At 44.2% G+C, this 20,844-nt stretch overlaps 1 protein-coding gene across 1 annotated transcript in view; it reads right to left on the reverse strand.

The window, feature by feature from the left end:
• Nucleotides 1-7,835: 7,835 nt before the first annotated feature.
• KIF3B (kinesin family member 3B) overlaps nt 7,836-20,844 on the reverse strand; it is a 45,193-nt gene continuing 32,184 nt past the window's right edge. The window contains exons 6-9 of the mRNA XM_044263260.1: nt 14,917-15,030; nt 14,222-14,327; nt 12,122-12,300; nt 7,836-11,233 (exon numbers count right to left, since the gene is read on the reverse strand). Coding sequence (XP_044119195.1) covers nt 11,137-11,233; nt 12,122-12,300; nt 14,222-14,327; nt 14,917-15,030 — 496 coding nt within the window. The 3' untranslated portion in view covers nt 7,836-11,136. The remainder of the gene's footprint in view (nt 11,234-12,121; nt 12,301-14,221; nt 14,328-14,916; nt 15,031-20,844) is intronic.

Raw genomic sequence — 20,844 nt, forward strand, 5'->3', positions numbered from 1 at the left:
ATGTTTACTTTTGTCGCGTAGTATTTAAGCAAGAATGCTGTGACGTTTCCACTGGCAGAGTAAAACCAAGGCTGCGTTGCTCCTCCCCAATCTGGCTCTCTTCTGCTTGACCTCTGGGCTCCCTCTATCTGCCCTCCTGACCACTCCCCGACTATCTGACCGCCAAAAGTGGCGGTCACTAAATGCTGGCTGAAAAGAAGAAAGGAGAAAGCTCCATACTGTAAGAGACAAGGATTTCAAGTAGGCAGTTGGAGAGGGGCCTTGGGGGCTGAATGAAATGTGACTGAGCAGAGAGGAGGTAAAGCTTCAATGAAGGCAATGTGTTCACAGTCTGCCACCTGTACCCGTACCTCTGTGCTGCGCTGCCCGGCTTTACAAAGCGCTGTCACATTGGGACTGTCACGATTTACGGAGTGCTTGCTAGGGGCCGGGCACCAGGCAGTTTATGGAGACTTTAACTTCTCTGTGTAGATTTCATTTATTTTGATGATTATTATCCTTATGATTATTCTTTGCCTTCGGTCTCTCTCTCCAACTAGTTCCATAAAGCTCTAGGAGGGCAAGGTTTTCTCTCTGTTGTGTTCACAGCAGTGCCTGGCATATTGGTGGCTCAGGAGGTCACGGAGTCCTCCCCAGAGCCCTGTGAAGTAGGGAGCCCAGGCAGCTCGGTTGGCTGGGCGGCCCAACTCTTGGTTTCTTGGTGTTCAGCTCAGGTCACAATCTCAGGGTCCTGGGATTGAGCCCATGCACAGCAGGAAGTCTGCTTCTCCTTCTCCCTCTGCCCCTCTCCCTGCTTGTGCGCATGTGTGCTCTCTCTCTCTTTCAAATAAATCTTTTTAAAAAATGCCTTTTACCTTCACTTTTCATATGAGGAACATGAGGCTTAGATACAACAAGTGACTTTTGCAAAGGTACAGATCCAACTACAGGACTACACTAAAAATAGATTCACGGCCTCTCTCTCCATTTGGAAACTAGTTGCTATGACCCCTTTCTGACAGTGGAGGAATCTGAGGCCCTTAAGGAGGTTAAAAAAATCGCCATAATCACAAAACTAGTAAATGGTGAGTTCTGGATTCACAATTCAGCAGTGTGGGTCCAGTGCCTATGCTGTTCTCCACTGCCTGTGCTGCCTCAGTAAGGTGATGGACCAAGAGCCAGCAGCGGAGAGGGTTGGAATCCCCAAAGCATTCACCAAGGTCAAGGCTGGGCTGCTTGGCCCATCAGGCATGCCCTCGTATATCTCTCTTCATCTTCTCTTTTAAACCTCGCCATCGCCCTGTGAAGCTGTAGATGAGCAAACCGGGGTTCTGAGACCCAACAAAAGCCAGACCTGGACAGAGAATCGATCAGTGGCAGCCTGACCCTCTGCAGTTGGGAGCGAAGGTGCCATGGCTGCATTTGGTGCACCGGGGGGACAGAGATGTTTTCAAAATTAATGGTGGTAATGGTTGTACAGCTCCCTGTGAATACACTCCAGACCTGTGACTGATACACTTTCAGTGGGTGAACGGTGTGGGAAGTGAGTTATATCTTAATCAAGCCTTTTATTTTGAAAGTGGGGAGGACACAGAGGAGGAAGTAGCAGTGGTGGAATTTCCACTGGCTTCAGATCAAACACCCGGGAACCACTGGTACCACCGTGGCCTTTTCTATGTCTCTCGCTTCGTGCATTCACTTACCAGAAATCAATACACACTCGGAGGCGCCTACTTCTCCTCTCCTCTCCTAGCACCTGAGGCAGGTCATGGCCCCTCACCCCAACTATTGCACCCCTTCAAGCACCCCTCGTCTTGTCCCCTTGCTCGCTACCTCTCTTCTCCACAAAGCTGCCAGAGAGATCGGCTTAAAGCATTCCTGTCAGATTTCCCTCTTTTGCTTAAAAGCCTCCAATGGTCTAAAGATAAAATTGACTTAAAATTCAGAGCTGGCCCCTGGCCACCTTTCCAAACTCACCGCCCACCAGCCACTCTTGCCTCCTTGTTTTCCCCAAACACACTCCCACTCTGGGCCTCTGCACTGTGGTCTTTTCCCTGGAATACTCTTCCTCCGGATACCAGATCCCCACATGCTTGCTCCCTAATTTCACTCAGGGCTCTGCTCAAATGTCGCATATCACCGTTGCAGAGAAGCCTTCCCTAACTTCCTGATCTAATCCAGCTCCCACCTCACCCAGCTTGGCAGTCTCGTTAGACCTGCCTTGTTTTCCTTCAGAGCATTTCTGACCACGCAACATAACACATACTTCTTTTTTGTTTGTTTGAAGTAAACTCTACTCCCAATATGGGGCTCAAACTCACCACCCCGAGACGAAGACATCCTCTACTGACTAAGCCAGCCAGGTGCCCCAACACACACTTCGTTAACCATCTGTCCCCACCCCTAGAATGTGACATTCCTGGGCACAGGAGTTCATCCTGGAACCCTAGGACTAGAACAATGGGTAGAACATAGTAGATAATCAAAAAATGAATACATTAATCAAATTCCAAAGCTCTGGCTTCTCTCGCTGCCCCTCAGATAATCTAGCAAAGAGACTGATCGCTGCGTTTAACACGCTCCTTACACAACTCTGTGACCCCCTCTGCATCCCATCAGAGGTACCACTGACAACCTGGACTTGGACTTACTTGTGAATGGCCAAGTCATTCCCTACCAGACTGGGAGCTCTGGAAGGGCAAGTTCCCAAGCTGTAGCCCATGACACCTAGTGCGGACTTGAACAGCATACTTAAATCCTCTGTTGGCTGGATAAAGAAGGGTAATTTCAAAACCAGCAGCAATTTAATTTTTCTCTTCCCAAAGGCAGCAAAGGGACACCTTCCAGACCACTGCACTGAAAAATGCCTCAGCCCCATTCTCAGGAAACTAAGACCTTGAAGTCAAGTTCAAGTGCTTCTTGGAATTCCTTGGGTAGCGAGCTGTGCTGGGGAAAGCTCCCTGCAGAATGGAATTTGCCAGCCAAGCCCAGAAAAACCTGCATGAAACAGCAGGCAAACTTAAAGCAGCACTTAGTGAAATTGCTTTCTGTTATCTCAGAGGAAATAATAGCATATGAGGCTGGCTTAAGGAGAAAATGCTCAAGTGTAAATAGGGCCATGTTTCTCACACACACACGCACACACACACACACACACACACACACACACGCCTTCAAGGACTCTCTGTCTTCAGGCTGTGCCACAAAGTCAAGACCCTTCCCAAGCCCAGTCTTTCTCACTCCCATCACTCTCCAGGTCCCCAACCACCAGAACTCCCCAGGAGCTCCTTCATGTTGCCCTTTGTCCCACATGCTCCTCCCTCCTTCCCAGATGGGTAAAACCCTACCCATTTTCACGGAGCACAGCTCAAATGCTATCTCCTTGGCAAAACCTTGTTTCACCTCTCCTTCCTGGAGTGGCACATCTCTCCTTCCTCTGCTAGAAAACACTGTTCTCAGCTGTAGGTAACTGCATGCCTCCAACTCCAAGTGTCAAACTTGGAGAAAACTATAGGACATGCCCTCAGGGAATTTACTGTCTGGTAGGGGAGAGGAAAGCAAAAAACTAACAAAAAACAAACAAAAACAAAAAACATAACCCATCATCGTAAGTTGGGAAAGGGGCTAAGAGGGAAACAAGATGAGAGATACCATACAGTCAGATGGAGATGGGGAGAAACCAGGATGGATGCTTGGGGAAGGCTTCTTTGAAGATGTGACATTAAACTGGTACCTGATGGATGAGTAGGAGGTAGCCCACCAAAGAGTGTGGAGAAGTTTCCAGAAAGAGGACACAGGACATGTGAAGGTGCCAAGGCATGAAAGCAGTTGGCACAACCAAGGAACCAAAAGGAGAGCTATGTGGCTCCAGCCTCAAAGAGTTGGGAGAGCATATGAGGGGAGGAGGCAGGCATTCTCACAGGTCCTAAGCACTCTGGACTGTGTCCTCGAAGGGCCTGAGAACATTTTACTCCTCCCCATTTCCACTGCAGAGCAAGACACCTGGTGCAAAATAGGATTCAACAAGTTCCTGAGGGGGCTATACTGCCCTCAGAGATGCCTCTCTCTTTGCCCATTCCCCCACTCCAAAAAAGCAAGTCCCCAGTTGGCTCACCCAGCTGAAACCCCCAGCGATGGTTAACCACAATTCTGGTGATGGAAACAGAGGTCAAAACAGGAGCAGCTGCAAGAGCTACAGTTACGTCCTTGACGAATGCTACTGATGACCCAGGTGACAGATGTAACTACCACATGATCCTTGGAGACTAGATTCTCAGGGTAAACTTCAATCAGATGGCAAGTCTAGTGCAATAGGGCTTGCCAAAATCACATGCCCCAAGACTTAAGACATTAGCATGAAGTTCACAATACAGTTTCCAAGGTCAACTGCTATTATTCACAACACCCTGACAACCAAATATTTTTTTTCCTTCCATGCAACAACCAAATCTTTGATTCTCCAGACACCAAGAATTCTGAACCTACCTGGAGTCAGCACAGATTCCACAAGTTAAGGACTCAGCCCCACAAGATTTCCCCACTTCCAATGCCAGCTCAAAGTTCAAGGCTAACACTTGTATTTTCAGCCAACTATAAACTAGCTGTACCTCAGGGGTTCCTATGACCCATGCCCCAAGTTTTGATCATTGCTAGGACAGCTCATAGAACTCAGGAGAGTGTTAGTTACTATTATGGATTTATTATAAAGGATGCAACTCAGGAAGAGTCAAATGGAAGAGATGCACAGTGCGAGGATGGGGGGAGGGGTGTGGAGCTCCATGCTGCCTTCCGATGTGACACTCCCCCAGCATCTCGCTGTGTTCACCAATCTGGAAGCTCTCGGAACCCCGTCATTTAGGGGCTTTTATGGAGGCTTTGCTATCCAGGCACAATGGATTAAATTATTGCCTATTGGTGATTAACCCAATCCAGCTCCTCAACGCTCCTAGGGCATCAGCAGGTGGGGCTAAAAATTCCAACCCTCTAGTCACAAGACTGGTTCCTCCCGCAACCAGCTCCTATTCGGAAGCTATCTAGGGACCCACCTCGAGTCACTTTATTATTAGACTCAGGCAGGATTGAAAGGGGCTTGTTAGGAATACCAAAAAATCCTATCTCCTCTGTCACTCAAGAAATTCCAAGGGCTGTAGAAGCTCTTCAGGGACAAAGACCAAATATATATTTCTTACTGAATCACACAAGGCTTGTATGGTTTTTAAATTTTTATTTATTTATTTATTTTTAGAAGAACCACCCAGCAGATGAGAAGACGACTTGGTGAGTCACAGGAATTTCCAAGTTGCCCAGCTGCTCTGTCCTCTACCTCCCTTATGAATTAGCCCCTGTCCCATCCAGAATTCTGTCACTTTCAAGAACACACTCATAATTCTTCAAATCACATTTTGAACTCTTGCTTTCTGGCTAATGGATTTTGAATTATCCTAAATTAATAATTACTTAGGCTAAGCCAAGCTATGCTTTTTAACTATTTTTTTGGAAGGAAAGGGGGGTTATGGGAACATTACACACAGTTTGAGGGCATCCTACGAAGAAACACAATTAAAACTCCTTTGCCTAAGTCACATAGGATACTATCCTTTCTATGCTCTTTAAATTTGTTGTTTTTTTTTTTTAAAGATTTTATTTATTTATTTGACAGACAAAGATTACAAGTAGGCAGAGAGGCAGGCAGAGAGAGAGAGGAGAAAGCAGGCTCCCCACTGAGCAGAGAGCCTGACGAGGGGCTCGATCCCAGGACCCTGGGATCATGACCTGAGCTGAAAGCAGAGGCTTTAACCCACTGAGCCACCCAGGCATCCCCTAAATTTGTTGTTCTGAAAAAAAAAAAAAATTGTTGTTCTGGTTTGGTTTAAGTCCTATGCTGTAATTTTTTCCCTAATATTTCTCCATGCCTCCCTGTAGTGAGGGTAAAAAGGACTGGAGATGCCTTCCTATAAAATTCTGCTTCAAGACCTTCACAGACTCCCTCCCCTTCTCTACCCAGCTAACCTCTCTTACTTGTTTATTTATTTATTTTTCTTAAGATTTTACTTATTTATTTGAGAGCGAGCGCAAGCACAAGAGTGGGGTGGGGGGCAGGGGGAGGTGCAGACTCCCCACTGAGCAGGGAGCCCAACAGGGGCTCAATGGGGGGACAGGATCTCCCTGTCTCTTTGTGTCAAATAAATAAATAAATAAATAAATAAATAAATAAAATCTTTTAAAAATATATTTTATTTGCGAGAGAGAGAGAGAGTCTGAGCAAGGAGAGGGTCAGAGGGAGCAGCAGACCGCCACTGAGCAGGGAGCCATCTCAGGACTCCAGGATCACAATCTGAGCCAAAGGCAGATGCTTAACCAACCAAACCACCCAGATGCCCCCCCTTTTTCTTGCTTTTTGTCTTTTTTTTTTTTTTTAAAGATTTTGTTTATTTATTTGACAGACAGAGATTACATGTAGGCAGAGAGGCAGGCAGAGAGAGAGGAGGAAGCAGGCTCTCTACTGAGCAGAGAGCCTGATGTAGGGCTCAATGCGGGGCTCGATCCCAGGACCCCGAGATCATGACCCGAGCCGAAGGCAGAGGCTTAACCCACTGAGCCACCCAGGCGCCCCTGCTTTTTGTCTTTTTTAAAGTGTGCTCTACATCTAGAATGCTGCTTGAACTCACAACCCTGAGATCAAGAGTCATATGCTCTACCGACTGAGACAGCCAGTGCCCCCAAATCTCTCATTCTTTAGGTCTCACTGTAAATGCCATTTCTTCAGAAAGCCCTTCCTTTACTTACCCACCCAATCCCAATTAGGACCCTCTTAGTCTCCTGTAATATGCTGTAATAACATTTCATGGGATCTGTCGTAATTTGTAATGGTACACTTGTGTGCACTCTGTTAACATTTATCCTGCCTCCCTCCTCATTTAAGGACAAGCTGTGTGGGCAGAGACCAAGACAGAGTGGCTCATATCTGTATACCCTGTGCCCGGAACAATGTGGCACATAGTAGGTACTTCACATACACTTGTTAAGCAGTTAGCAGCTTTTCTGGAAAGGCCTAGAATTTTCTAAACATGGTGTGACCAGTCATAGCTTCTAGTTTCTTGGGATACAAACTATTCTTAGTGTCTTCTGAACACAGAGCCAGGTCACAGCAATAACCACATTTTTAAATGGCTGCTATGGTCCACACACTTGTGTGCTGTTGGTTTAACTACATTATTAATCTTCACAATGGCCCTGTGAGGTGGGGATTACTGTCCCATTTTATAGACAAGGACACCAAGGTTCCGAGAGGTAAACTGAATTCCTCATAGTCACATAATAGAAAGCAAACAGAATCAGAACTCAAACCCAGCTCAGAGTCCAGGGTCTGTGCCTGTTCTTCTCAAGCCCCCAAGGGGACAGACCAAAAGCCCTGGGCGTATGGGAGACCATGAGAGCAGCATGTGGCCTATTTCCGGTTATTTCCTTTTTTACCTGATGGTAAGTAACATCATATATTTTTGTGTTAAAAAAGGGACACATTTTAAAGTAGAATATGAAATGAACTTAAAAGAAATTTTGAACCCAAAACAAAAGAAGTTCAAAGAAATGCCACACCTGATACCCAGGTCTACCTGTGGAAAACCTCTGTAGAAAAACATGAGAAACACTTATTTGTTGCTCTTTCTTCATTTTATGTCCCTTTACCTTGTTGCTATCTTTTTTTTTTTTTTTTTAAATGCCAGCCTTCCAACTCAGTCTTCATTTTCTATTCCCACCCTCCTTTCCCTGGAAGTTTAAATGTTTTTAAAGAGAGTGGCAGTGTGTTGGCCATGAGCATGTCATTTTCAAAAGCATTAGTCATTTATGAGGACACCTTTTTGTAGGTACAATAAATCTGATTGATTTTTATTACACATCTTAGTTTAGAATCACTTTTACATTCCTAGACAAAGAGATGATACAAATAAATATCAACTGTAAAACTTAGAGCCCCAAGTATTGGCATATTCTTTGTCTAAAGGTAGCCAAAGAGAAGGTCAAGATCAACAATAACTCCGAAGAGCCATAAAGCCCACTGCCCCTTGCCTGCCCCAGGATTACTCCCTTCATAAACAACCTCAAAAGCATTTCATTCAAGAAAACAAGGGCGGGGTGAGAGGGGGCAGATTGCCAAATAGTACTGGACAAAACCATGTGCAGTAGCAACAGCCAGGCCCACTGTCCTTATCCAGTTCCCTCTGAGCATTTTGATTATGGCTTTTAGGGCTTATTAATAGCCCCATTTTCATCCACTGATGGTGCTGAGATGGCCCAAGGTGTTGTTTGCGATGAGCCTGGACCATACGGAAATGTGAGGCAGAACTGATATCCCATGTTAGCGGGGAATTGACGCTTCTCAAGAACTTGGCAACAATTCTACATTCAGTGAGGGAGGACTTAAGAGTCAGACAGGAAAAGCAGAGAGTGGCCCGGGCCTGAACTGCAGAACTCTCTGACGCCCTTGGTCATGGAGGTGTGAGTGGTACAATTCAAGCAGCATGCAGGCATTCGACGGGGAACAATCCAATGTTAGGTCAGAGTCTTAAGAAAGTGCTTCATGCCTATGATTTGTGTCCTTGGGTTCTGAATCCAGGGATCTGGGAGACATGTGACTTTCAAACAGGAAGCCAGATACATTCTTACTGATCAGAGCAAAAAGGGGCTTAATAAGGGTCGTACACAGTCTCAAACTCCTTCTCCCAGATGATCTTAGATCCTGTTCAGACTTGCTTCCAGACTTCACTAGCTGCTCTTGCATGAAGACCCCCAGACGGCTTGGAACATTCTAGCATGACTATAGACATGAAAACCAGGTCGGTCCTCCACGTGTTTGGCTCAATTCAGAGCCCAAAGCAGCAGCTTTCTGGTAGCAGTGAGACATGCTCCTGTCTGCTCTACTCAAATATTTATCGGATCCATTTTGAGAGAAGAAAAGCACCAGAGACTGTTTGGGGACGGACAGCTCCACCTCCTCACAGCTGTTCTACCTGGGCTCACAGACTGCCAGACGAACACGGCTGTGCGTAAGGCAAGCTTGTTTTAATAATCCTGCCTGCCCACTTGGCTTTCTTTCTTCGCCCTCTTAGAAAAGTTCCACGGTCACTCAACCACCCTTGCTCAGAACAGCCACCTCGAGATATCAGTATTAAGGTACAGTGTTATCTGCAGTGTTCAGTTCTCAGATATGCTAGGTGAATATTTTCAGCCTATGGGATTCGGACTAGCTTTGAGGGAATGTGGTGCAAGAGACAGGTGTAGCTGGCAGATAAGCATCTCAGACTACCCACCTCATCATTTGGTTCTCACTCAAACAGGTAAATTCTTAATAAATAAGAAGCAGGGTCTGATCCCAAGGAAGATGAAGAAAGGCTCCATTATGCTCTGGGAATTGCTGCAAAGGGCCCCAGGTTTCAGAAAGAACAGTAACTAAAAAGGAGATAAGGGGCCAGATGCCAGATCTCCATTTGTAGAATGCTAAGACATTGCACTTGGTACCTCCTCTTTCCCACGGGTTCTGATCCAGAAATGTGCCCTGGGAACTCAGCAGCTGAGTTAAAATATAACTCAAGGCCCACCTGAGTCGCCATCTTCCTGGGGCACCGTGCCAGCAAGGTGCACCAGGGTGGCAGACCTGGGGACTCCTATTGTGCCCTCAGGCTTGGCTCGTGGACTCAGACACTCACATGGGAGCACTTCCCGCCTGGATTCGTCATTCAGTGGGCTTTCAATACAGACAAAGGCAATAACCGCACATTAGTGTATTTGTAAAACTGGGCAAGTCCTTGGTCTCTCTCTTACAGACACACATGGACACACTCAAAGAACACAGGCACCGCTGTGCTTGCACACACACGCACACTTCTGAGCTTCTCTGTGGGGGGGAAATGAGTAACATTCACCTAAGGACCAACATAAAATGAAGCTTTGAATTTCAATAATACAAAGAACTAAAACTTAATAACCAAACTAGTCTATGTCAACGGGAATTTCTAATTCTCTCCTCTGAGCCTACTCAGTTGCACGGACACTCCGGGCCACCACCTTTGGCTCTGCCGGCAGCAAGCCGCTGTTCTGGCCTCAGGTGAGGGTCCTGCGGAAGGCAGGCAGGACGCCTTCGTTCCCATCCATTCTATCGTCCTCTCCCACTGCCCCGAGTCCCACATCTCTGTGTCTGCACTGCCTTATCACCCTTTTGCAGACAGGGAACAAAACGGGGAATTCAAAAGTGCCACTGTACGTCTCATTCTCCCAACTCTTGTCCGGTCAGAGAAAGCAGACCCAACCTTCCTCTTCCCATAAAGCAGGCCCATGGCTGAGCAGCTGTGCGGGCAGAGGATGGGCTGAGGCAGGGATGCTCAGAGGATGTGTGCAAGGGGAAAGATGGTGACAAATGAAGAGTAAAGTGACACAGTGTATGGACATGGCATCAGCTTACAGATTTACGTCTTAGACAAGGATGGTCCTGGTTTTAAGGTTTTAAAGAAGCTGTTTCCCTAAAACTCTCCAAGGAGGCAACGGGAATGTTGTTTCTATTGCTTCCAACGTGCTTGGGAAACATTTCCTTATTCAGCAGATCCCAAAGGCCCATCAAGCCTATCGGGGGCTTGGATCCAAATGAGAATTCTCATTCTACCTACAGGAACAAGCACCTATTCAAGTTCTAGGGCTTTTACTTTTCAGTCTGTCATTTTATCCTGAGGCTCCAAAGACTTGGTCCTGCTCAGGTGACTCCTGATTTTGCCCTGTTGTTCAACAAGAAAGGAGCCCAGCACAAAGAACAGGCTAGATAAGGAGAGGGGAATGGGAGGGAGGGCGGGGGAAGGGAGAGGAGAAGGCAAGGGAGAAGGGAAGCAAGGTCACTGGTCATTCCCTTGCTTTCCACTTCAACTATCACACTTTACCTTACCCATGCAGTTCTGAGATGCTAATTAAAGGACATTTCCCAGAGTCGCTGCGTGCCAGGTAAGTGCTGGCACGTTTCAACCAGATTACGATGGTTAATCTGCAAAGAGGCCATTGCTTCTCCCCAGGGGCACAGTTCTGAGTTTGGGCTTGAAGTCCTCTCTGCAGGTTTTTGCTCATCTCTTCTCTCAGAAGGCAAATGCTATTTACACCCTGGGAGAGGAGGAACTGGCTTTACTTGGGAACCAGTCCTCGAGACTGTGGATAAAGCTGAGATGCAGGGGTTCCTGAGGAAGAGGAGGAGGATCCCGACTTCCTTCCGCTTTTAGGCCTGCAAAAGTCAAGCACATGTTTACATGTCATGTCCCGTCTCTGTCCCTGACACAGATCAGACTCCTTTCTCACCAAGTAGCCTTAGCCTTTCCTCAATGGCCCGAACGCCAGTACACTTTCCACCGTAAAACCACCAGACCAGCACAGCCTGACCCCTCTGTGCATGGCCAACGTGACCAGCCAACCAAGGCGTGACACCTCAGGGAAGGGACCTGCTTCTTGGCAACTGTTCTTCCATTTACATCAGATCTTGATTGTCTTTTCTGGTAAAAAGTACTGTTTGCAGGTGGAATTTCTTCCATTTTTGGTTTTCACCTATTTGTTGTCCTTAAGCCTCTAGTCCAAAATTTAATAAGACAGAACTTCTAATTTAGCACCAAATTAAGTACTTGGTTATTTTACAGGTCATTTAAATGAGGCAAATTCAGCAGTGAGGCTCGGAGTCTGGGCTGTGGATTCAGACACACCTAGGTTTGAACCCTGGCTCTGTACTTACTTCCTTAAACTTGGCTACTTTCTCAAATTCTCTAAGACTCAGTCTTCTTATTTTATAGATTTTATAAATGGGATTAATGATAACATTTATCTCATAAGTTTTTGCAGAAAACAGTAAGATCATTCTGTCAAAGGACTGACAACCGCCTAGTACCTGGCAGGGACCAAAGAACTGTCCCCTAGTTCACGGGAACACACATTCCTTAGCCATTCTGGTGTTCACAACACTTGACTGGGCCATAAATATTTGTGGAATAAATGAACAAACCTAGGAGTAATATGGCAGCATTTTCTGGTGTGTTCTGTAAAGCATTCCATGATAAACCTCTACCTTTGTTTGTCCTTGTTCGAGCATGTTCTGTTTAACTGCAGGTCATCAAAAGCCACTCACCTGGCCTTGGACTTCTTATTTGTTGTGCTTTCAAAGGATGATGCATCCACCTGTATCTCATCTTCGTCCTGCAGGGCTGCATCCAGTGCAGCCTGGACTTTGGGAGCGATAGCAGGGCCCTCGTAGTCTCTGGTGGTTCGGCTGGGCATGTCCAGCTCTAACAGCACGATGTTCTCTGCCTGCAGAAGCACAGCCATAACCAGGGAGGCCGGCCTCCGATCAGACACAGAGCCTACAAGCGATCCTGCCCCCCTCCGAAAGACAGAACTGCACATGTCTTGCTACTAGGAGCCTACCAAGAGTCTGTAATGACACAGATTTATAACTTTTTTCCTGGTGAGGACACAGATGTTTTTATCTTTTTCTCTGGGCTTTCCTCTATTTCCTTAAAAAAATGTTTTTTTAAACAATGAACATATATTATACTCTAAGGGGAATAAGCAGGGAAAAATAATAAGCAGAATCCATTTACTGCAGACAATGTGAAAATAAAAAAAGGTATAAAGAAGAAGAGGGTAATTACTGATAACCTCATCACCCACAGCGGCTCTGATGAACATTTTGGTTGCTGAGGGAAGGAGGCAGGCAGGTAGTATATATGTGGAAGGTGTGTGGCAGTGTGTGTCTTGTAACCATATTTTATCTTTTATCATACCCAGCCCTACCTCATAACTGGCCTTGTGGCTGGATTCCTTTACCTGACAGCCTGTGGTGGGTCCTTTCCCTGGGTCCTACATGCTGAAATGAGTGTGTAGAGGGAAGAACACCTACGGTACACATCTCGTCCTTCAGCTCCTCCTACCCAGTAGAGTTTAAGCCCCAGAACTCCAGAGGGGGCAGGAGGGCCACTGCGGGGAGAAGGTGGGGAGATGGAGTGGCTCCATCAATCAATTTTATATACCGAGACATTGCTTAAATTTTCTCTTAATGGAGTGTGTCCGTTGCTAAAAACATCTGAAAGCCGCTGCTTTAAATTCTACCTTTGTATCAGGTTAGCCCCTTGGAAACCCACACGTTCTGATTTGAAGGCTTTGAAATCATGTTCTAGTTTTGAGACCTGAAATAATGGGCAAGAGATGCACCCTCTGAAACTGCTAGGAAAATGCTTCTGAGGACACAGATACATTATTCACCTTCTACTACAGAAAACCCCACCTAATGTAGCTTTTTTGCTTTTGTTTCCTTTATTTTAAATAACTCAGCAACAGGAAGAACAGCACCTGAGCAACTAATTAATCCCAATCTGTTTTGCTCTGGCAGCTAAGGGAGACTCAAAAACAATTTAAAATTTTCAAGATACAGGCTTGTATCTTGTATCTTGATATCAATGATACAGGCTCCCTGCTGATATAAAATACAGATAAGCAAAAAGAAGGCAAATTAAATTGAGTGCACTTCCATGAACCAGAGATAACCAGTCCATGTATTTAATTCATACGTAAACTTTCAGTACCAGTTGTTTTATAACTTAACAATACGTTGTGTCTCCTGGTCCATCCACTTACCAGCTACCTACTAAGCCATGGGACCTACGGCAGAGAAGACGTGGGAGCGTTCAATTAGAGGAAGCCAAGAAGCGCTGAGTACATGCCCGGCATATAGCAAGTGCTTATGTGTAGCAGTTCGTACAGTGGGATTATTGCAAAATATGTTTGGGTCATTTAAAAAGTCCTCAATTATGTCACTTGAAATAACTACCTGACAGACCCACATCCTGTTAAACGGAAGTACCGAAGGTTCTATAACTCATCTCCATCTCCCGTCATTGCACATCTGCATTCCATTTTCAGGCTTTGTGGTGATGATGATTCTTGGCCATTACTGACAGTATGTTTGTACTCTCCTCCTTCTGTAGGCTAATTTTCTAAATCTCATTCTACTTTGCCTTCTTATTCATAATTATTTGTTCTTTTTATTTGTTCTTTACTTAGTATGTTTATTATCAATTATAATTATTATGTTAATATAAATGTCCTCAGGAACCCCTGGAAAGAGTCAGGACACATACTCTGTGACTTTGCAGAAAAGTGCCTGAGGCTTTACATATACCTAAACTCCCTGAAAAGAGATAGGAGAGAAAGACAAGGACAGTCTTCTCACCCGATATCGGGCCTCTGGACGAATCATCATGGACATTCTTGCGTGTTGGCTCAACGGTCTCTTATACCCCACAGCTGAGACTGGTCGCTTCATCATCTGCTGATTCCTGGAAATGGACTGCAGTGGTTAAAGCCCTGGCTGGAGTGTGTTCCACAGTCCCAGGACAGTCCTGTGGAACCAGCTCTCAGAAGACACTGAGCCTATCTAAATAGGCCTGAACCTAGTAACTCCCGGGACTAAGGGCTACCATGTGAATGGGACAGGAACTGCTTATATTTTCTGAGTCACATTCTGATTCAAATGTGGACATCATGCATCTCTTAAGCTGTAAGGGACTGGTGTAATCACCCAGTTCTCAGATGGCAGGCGTAAGACATAGCTGTCAGTGTTCCCCACCCCCACATCCTTAGCAGAACGTTTTCCACTATTCTAGCAAGACCCAGAAGTAGACTGGAAATCAATGCTGCATCAGACGGCCATACAATATGACACCTACCCAGGTACTGCCCCCTTTGGCCTAGCATGCTTCCCATGACAGCTGAGGAAGCGCGAATGCAGGAACTTGGGAAAGGACATGAATTCACTGTGATAGTCCCCCAATTCCTAACAGCACCACCCTACTATACCCCTTGGGCCAAGTCCAGCTTATCCATTTTTTCTCCCTCTTCCCCACATTAAAATGAATAGTGACTTACTCCAGTCTGGTTATAGGATGTAATTTCCAATGATCTTCCTCTTCATCGAAGAAGGATCTATTCATGATTTTACTTTTTTCTTCCAGAGGGATGAAGTTTTCTATAATAAGATGCCTGTAAGAGCACACAATCATGAATGAACACAGGTGGACAAAGAAGACAGCTGGTACTGGCTATCCGACATGTGGGAGTCATTGGATAAGAGTCAAGCCACTCCACAAGTACCTCCTGGGCAGGCCCTGCAGGCCAGCCATTGGGCAGAGAGCTGGGGTACGGACAGGAATGACGCTTAGTCCCTGCCTGAGACAGAGAGGTAATGGTGTGGCCCTCTTAGATATGACAGATGCTGACAACGGGCCGCCCCAAGACTCTAGGGAGGTCACTTCTGGCCAAAGAGGAGCAGCTCGAGGAGAAGAATGGACTGAAGAAAAGTGGCCATGCCTGGCCTATACCAGAGTGCAAACGCACTAACTGAAGTGTCTCTTAAGGGGCCATTGGTACCCCCCAACCTAGCACGTTAATTTCCAAAATGCTAAAAAGAGATTAGAAGTGAAACGGTCTTTTTCCAATCCCATGGATTGTTGGCGAAGCTAGAAAACTTCCCACGCTAGTCGCCAGGACAAAAGACAAGACTGAGTGGATTTCAGTCCCCTTAGACCACTGAGAATAAAGGACCATTCCCGAGAAGAGTCTCAGCCTGAGAAGTGCTGGGGAACACAGCAAACAATGAAACTGGAACCCACTGGGTTGTGTCTCTCCATGGTGACAGCTGTCCCACATCTCTGCGTTCACGCTTTCAAAGCCTCAGGACAGAACAATGCCAAAGGGGTGTTAAAGTGCGAAAGACACACAACAAACACCAGTGACATGTAGGGTACCGACTATGAGAAAGAGGCTGACTCACTGTTTATTCAAAAAATATAAATAAGAGCTAAAGCCATGAAAATGGCTTCCCTAGGGGAAAAATATTTCAGAGAGATGAAATTTTCTACTTATTTTATTTAAAACATTTAAGAAATTATTTTTATGACATATATTTGCTTTTTTCTGATTTTTTTTTAAAGATTTTTATTTGTTTATTTGACAGACAGAGATCACAAGTTGACAGAGAGGCAGGCAGAGAGAGAGAGAGAGAGAGAGAGAGAGAGGCAAGCAGGCTCCCTGCTGAGCAGAGAGCCTGATGCGGGGCTCGATCCCAGGACCTTGAGATCATGACCTGAGCCGAAGGCAGCGGCTTAACCCACTGAGCCACCCAGGCGCCCCGCTTTTTTCTGATTTTAAAAGTCCTAAAATCCACTGGGTGGCTCAGTGGGTTAAGGCGCTGCCTTCGGCTCAGGTCATGATCTCAGGGTCCTGGGATCGGGTCCCGCATCGGGCTCTCTGCTCTGCAGGGAGCCTGCTTCCTCCTCTCTCTCTCTCTGCCTGCCTCTCTGCCTACTTGTAATCTCTCTCTGTCAAATAAATAAATAAAAATCTTTAAAAAAAAAAAAAAAGTCCTATTTATACAGCAGGAAATGTAAAAAATACAACTACATTCACTATCCAGAGATAGCTATTATTAATATTTTGGCATATTTTGTTCTGTTTTTTTTTTTTTTCCTAGGTATACATACCTAGAAAGAGGATACCTTTAATTATAAAAGCTCCTTCCAAATTTAAAACTTGGTCATTAAAAGAATCCCTCTGAAGAGTTCTTTGAAGAAAAATTCTAGCTAGAGGTATCTGGCTGGCTCAGTCCGCAGAGCATGTGACTCTTGATCTCAGGGTTGTGAGTTCAAGCCCCACATTGGGTGTAGAAATTACTTTAAAAAAAAAAGAAAAGAAAAGAAGGGACGCATGGGTGGCTCAGTTGTTAAATCCTCAGGTCATGATCCCAGGGTCCTGGGATCGAGCCAGCATCGGGCTCCCTACTCAGCAGGAAGCCTGCTTCTCCCTCTCCCACTTCCCCTGCTTGTGTTCCTTCTCTCACTGTGTCTGTCTCTGTCAAATAAATAATATCTTAAAAAAAAAAAAAGCAAAATTTCAGTAAATATTGTGGAAGGACTGATAGAGAAAAACAGTATTATGTAACCCCTAGTGAAATAATAATTTCAGACAAATTACTGTTGGTTAAAACTGTTAACTCAGTGGTTCTTAAGCCAGGCTGCATGTTAATACCACTTACAGAGTTCTGAAAAATATCTTGCCCAGACCTCATGAGAGACCAATGGTTCTCAAAGTGTTCACAGAACCAATAGGAGCAACAACTGGAATCCTCTAGAAATGCAAATTCTCAGGCTCCATGCCCGATAAACTGAATCAGATTCTCTGGGTTTGGGACCCAGTAATCTGCACTTAACAAACCCTTCAGATGATCTGGTGCCTGCTAAAGTTGAAGGACCAATTAAGTCAAAATCTCTGGGGTGGAGCCTTTTTAAAACTCCTCCTATGATTTCAGTGAGCAGCCAAGGTTGAGAACCAGTGCTTTGAACTAGCTTTCAATTAAACCTTTCAGTTAAATCCAGACTGTGAGACGCTTCAAGAGGCTGACCTCGCTTTTCAAAAAGTCAACTGCAAAAAAAGTTTTTAAAAGGAAAAGGGATTGCTCCAGATTAAAATAAGCTGAAGAGAAATAATAACTAAATGCAATATGTGGTCTTCATATAGATATTAATATGAACAAACCCATAAAATCCGAATATGGGCAAGGTATGAAATAATAGTAAGAAACAACACTAATTTTGTTAGGTGGAAAGATATAATTGTGTATACAAAAATCAACTGTGATTCTATACACTAGCAATAAATATTCTGAAAATAAAACTAAGAAAAACAATTCCATATACAATTGCAAAAAAACCACTTAGGTATATATTTAACAAAAGAAGTGCAAAGACTTGGCTATTGAAAACTACAAAACATTCTTGACAAAAATTAGAGAAGATCTAAAAAAATAAAGAGACATCCCATCCCATGTTCATGGACCAAAACACTTAACTGTTAAGATGACAGTACTCTCCAATTGGATCTATAGATTGAACACAGTCCCTAACAAAATCCCAGCTGGCTTTTTCACAGAAATTGACAAGCTGACCTTAAAATGTATATGGAAATGCAAGAAACCCCAAATAGCCAAAAACTATCTTGAAAAAGATCAACAAAATTGGAGGACTCATACTTCCTCATTTCAAAACTTATTACACAGCTGTAGTAAGTAGTCAAGACAGCGTGGTATTGGCATAAAGACAAACAGATCAATGGAACAATATTGAGAGTTCAGAAATAAACCCTTCCATTTATAATTGATAAGGTGCAAAGACAATGAGAGAAGACCCTTTCAACAAATGGTGCTGGGACAACTGGATATCCAACATGCAACAGAATGCACTTGGAACTGTACTTCAGACCATATACAAAAGTTAACTCAAAATGAATCACAGACCTAAATGTAAGACCTCAAACTTTAAGACTCTAAGATAGCCTAAGAAAACTGAAAACAGAAGTCCAGAAAAAAACTTGTACACAGGGATGCCTGAGTGGCTCAGTTGTAAAGTGTCTGCCTTTGGCTCAGGTCATGATCCCAGGGTCCTGGGATCGAGCCCCACATCAGGCTCCCTACTCAGTACAAAGCCTACTTCTCCCTTTCCCACTCTCCCTGCTTATGTTTCCTCTCTCGCTGTGTCTCTCTCCGTCAAACAAACAAATAAAATTTTAAAAAATAAAATAAAATAAAACTTGTACACAAATGTTCATAGCAGTATTATTCATAATAGCTAATAGAAATAACCCAAAGGTCCATTAACTGATGAATGGATACATAAAATGTGGTATAGTCATACAATACAATATTATTCAACCACAAAAAAAGAATGAAATATTGGGGCACTTGGGTGGCTCAGTGGGTTAAGCCTCTGCTTTCAGCTCAGGTCATGATCCCAGGGTCCTGGGATCCGGCCTTGCGTCTGGCTTTCTACTCAGCAGGGAGCCTGCTTCCCCCTCTCTCTCTGCCGGCCTACTTGTAATCTCTCTCTGTCAAATAAAAAAAATATTAAAAAAAAAAGGAATGAAATATTGATATGTGCTACAACATGTATGACCCTTGAAAACACTATATTACACTAAATGAAAAAAGTCAACCACCAGTGGCCACATTATTCCATTAGAAATTAATATGCAATATCCAGAACAGGAAAATTTAGATATAATACCAAAAATTTAAGCAACAAAAGAAACTATATATAAATTGGACTACTTCAGAATTAAAATCTTTTGTGCTGCAAACAAAATACCACAAAGAAAGTGAAAAGACAACCCACAGAATTTGAGAAAATATCTACAAATCATGTGTCTGATAAGAGACTCGTCTCCAGAATATACAAAGAACTCTTACAACTCAATAATAAAAAGACCCAATAAATTACCCAATTTTTAAATGGGCTGAGGATTTGAACAGACATTTCTCCAAAGGAGATATGCAAATGGTACAAGAACACATGAAAAGACATTCCATCATGAGTCATTAGAGAAATGCAAAGCAAAACCACAATGAGAGCCTTCATACCCATGAGGAAGGCTATAATAAAAGGACAGACAGTTGCAAGTGTCAACAGGACGTGAAAAAATTCGTGGTGGAAATATAAAATGATCCAGCCATTTTGGAAAACAGGTTGGCAATTCCTCCAAAACTTAAATACCGAGTTACCATATGACCTAAGCAATTCCACTCCTAGGTATATATATCCCAGAGAAATGAAAACACATCCATTTAAAAACTTGTACATGAAGGTTCACAGCAACATTATTGATAATAGCCAAAGAGAGGAAACAACCTAAATGTCCATCAAATGATAAATGAATTAATTATATGGTATATCCATAAAACCCAGTATTATTCAGCCATAAAAAAGAATGAAGTCCTTACATGTTACAACATGGAGGATCCTTGGAAGCATCATGTTAATCGACAGAAACCAGTCACAGAAGGCCATGTTATACGATTCCATTTATATGAAATGTCCAGAATAGACAAATTTATAGAGACAGAAAGTAGATTAGTAGATACTTAGTGCTGGAAGGGGGGGTGGGTAATACGAATGACTGCTCACTGGTACAGGGTTTCTTTGAGGGGGGCGGGGAGACACAAAAAATGTTCTAAAATCAGATTGTGGTAGAGATGCCTGGGTGGCTCGTTGGTTAAGTGTCCACCTTCAGCTCAGGTCATGATGCCGGGGTCCTGAGATCAAGTCCTGCACTGAGCTCTTTGTTAAGAAGGGAACCTGCTTCTCCCTCCCTCTGCCTGCCACTCCCCCCTGCTTGTGCCCTTGTGTTCTCTCTTTGTCAAATAAATAAATAAAATCTTTAAAAAATAGAAAAATTAAAATTAAAATTAAAAGATCAGATTGTGGTGATGGCTTTACAACTTTATAAATATGTTTTGTTTGTTTTTTAAAGATTTTCATTTATTTATTTGACACAGAGAGAGAGACCACAAGTAGGCAGAGAGGCAGGCAGAGAGAGAGGGGAAGCAGGCTCTCCACTGAGCAGAGAGCCCAATGCAGGGCTCGATCCCAGGACCCTGAGATCATGACCTGAGCTGAAGGCAGAGGCTTAAACCACTGAGCCACCCAGACGCCCCCAAATACATGTTTTTAAAACTGACTTGTATATTTATTTGTTTACCTATTTATTTAATTTATGGGGCAGGGAGGGGCAAAGGAAGAAAGAATCTTAAGCAGGCTCTGTGCCCAGTGGGGAGCCTGACATGGGACACAAGTTCACAACCCGAAGATCATGACCGGAGCTGAAAGCAAGAGCTGGATGCTTAACCAACTGAGCCACCCAGGTGCCCACTGACTTGTATACTAATTTAAATAGGTGAATTATATGGTCTGTAAATTATATCTCAGTAAAACATTTTTTATTTTCTTTTTCTTAAAGATTTTTTGTTTA

Source organism: Neovison vison, chromosome 8, assembly GCF_020171115.1.
Source record: "Neovison vison isolate M4711 chromosome 8, ASM_NN_V1, whole genome shotgun sequence".
Lineage (NCBI taxonomy): Eukaryota > Metazoa > Chordata > Mammalia > Carnivora > Mustelidae > Neogale > Neogale vison.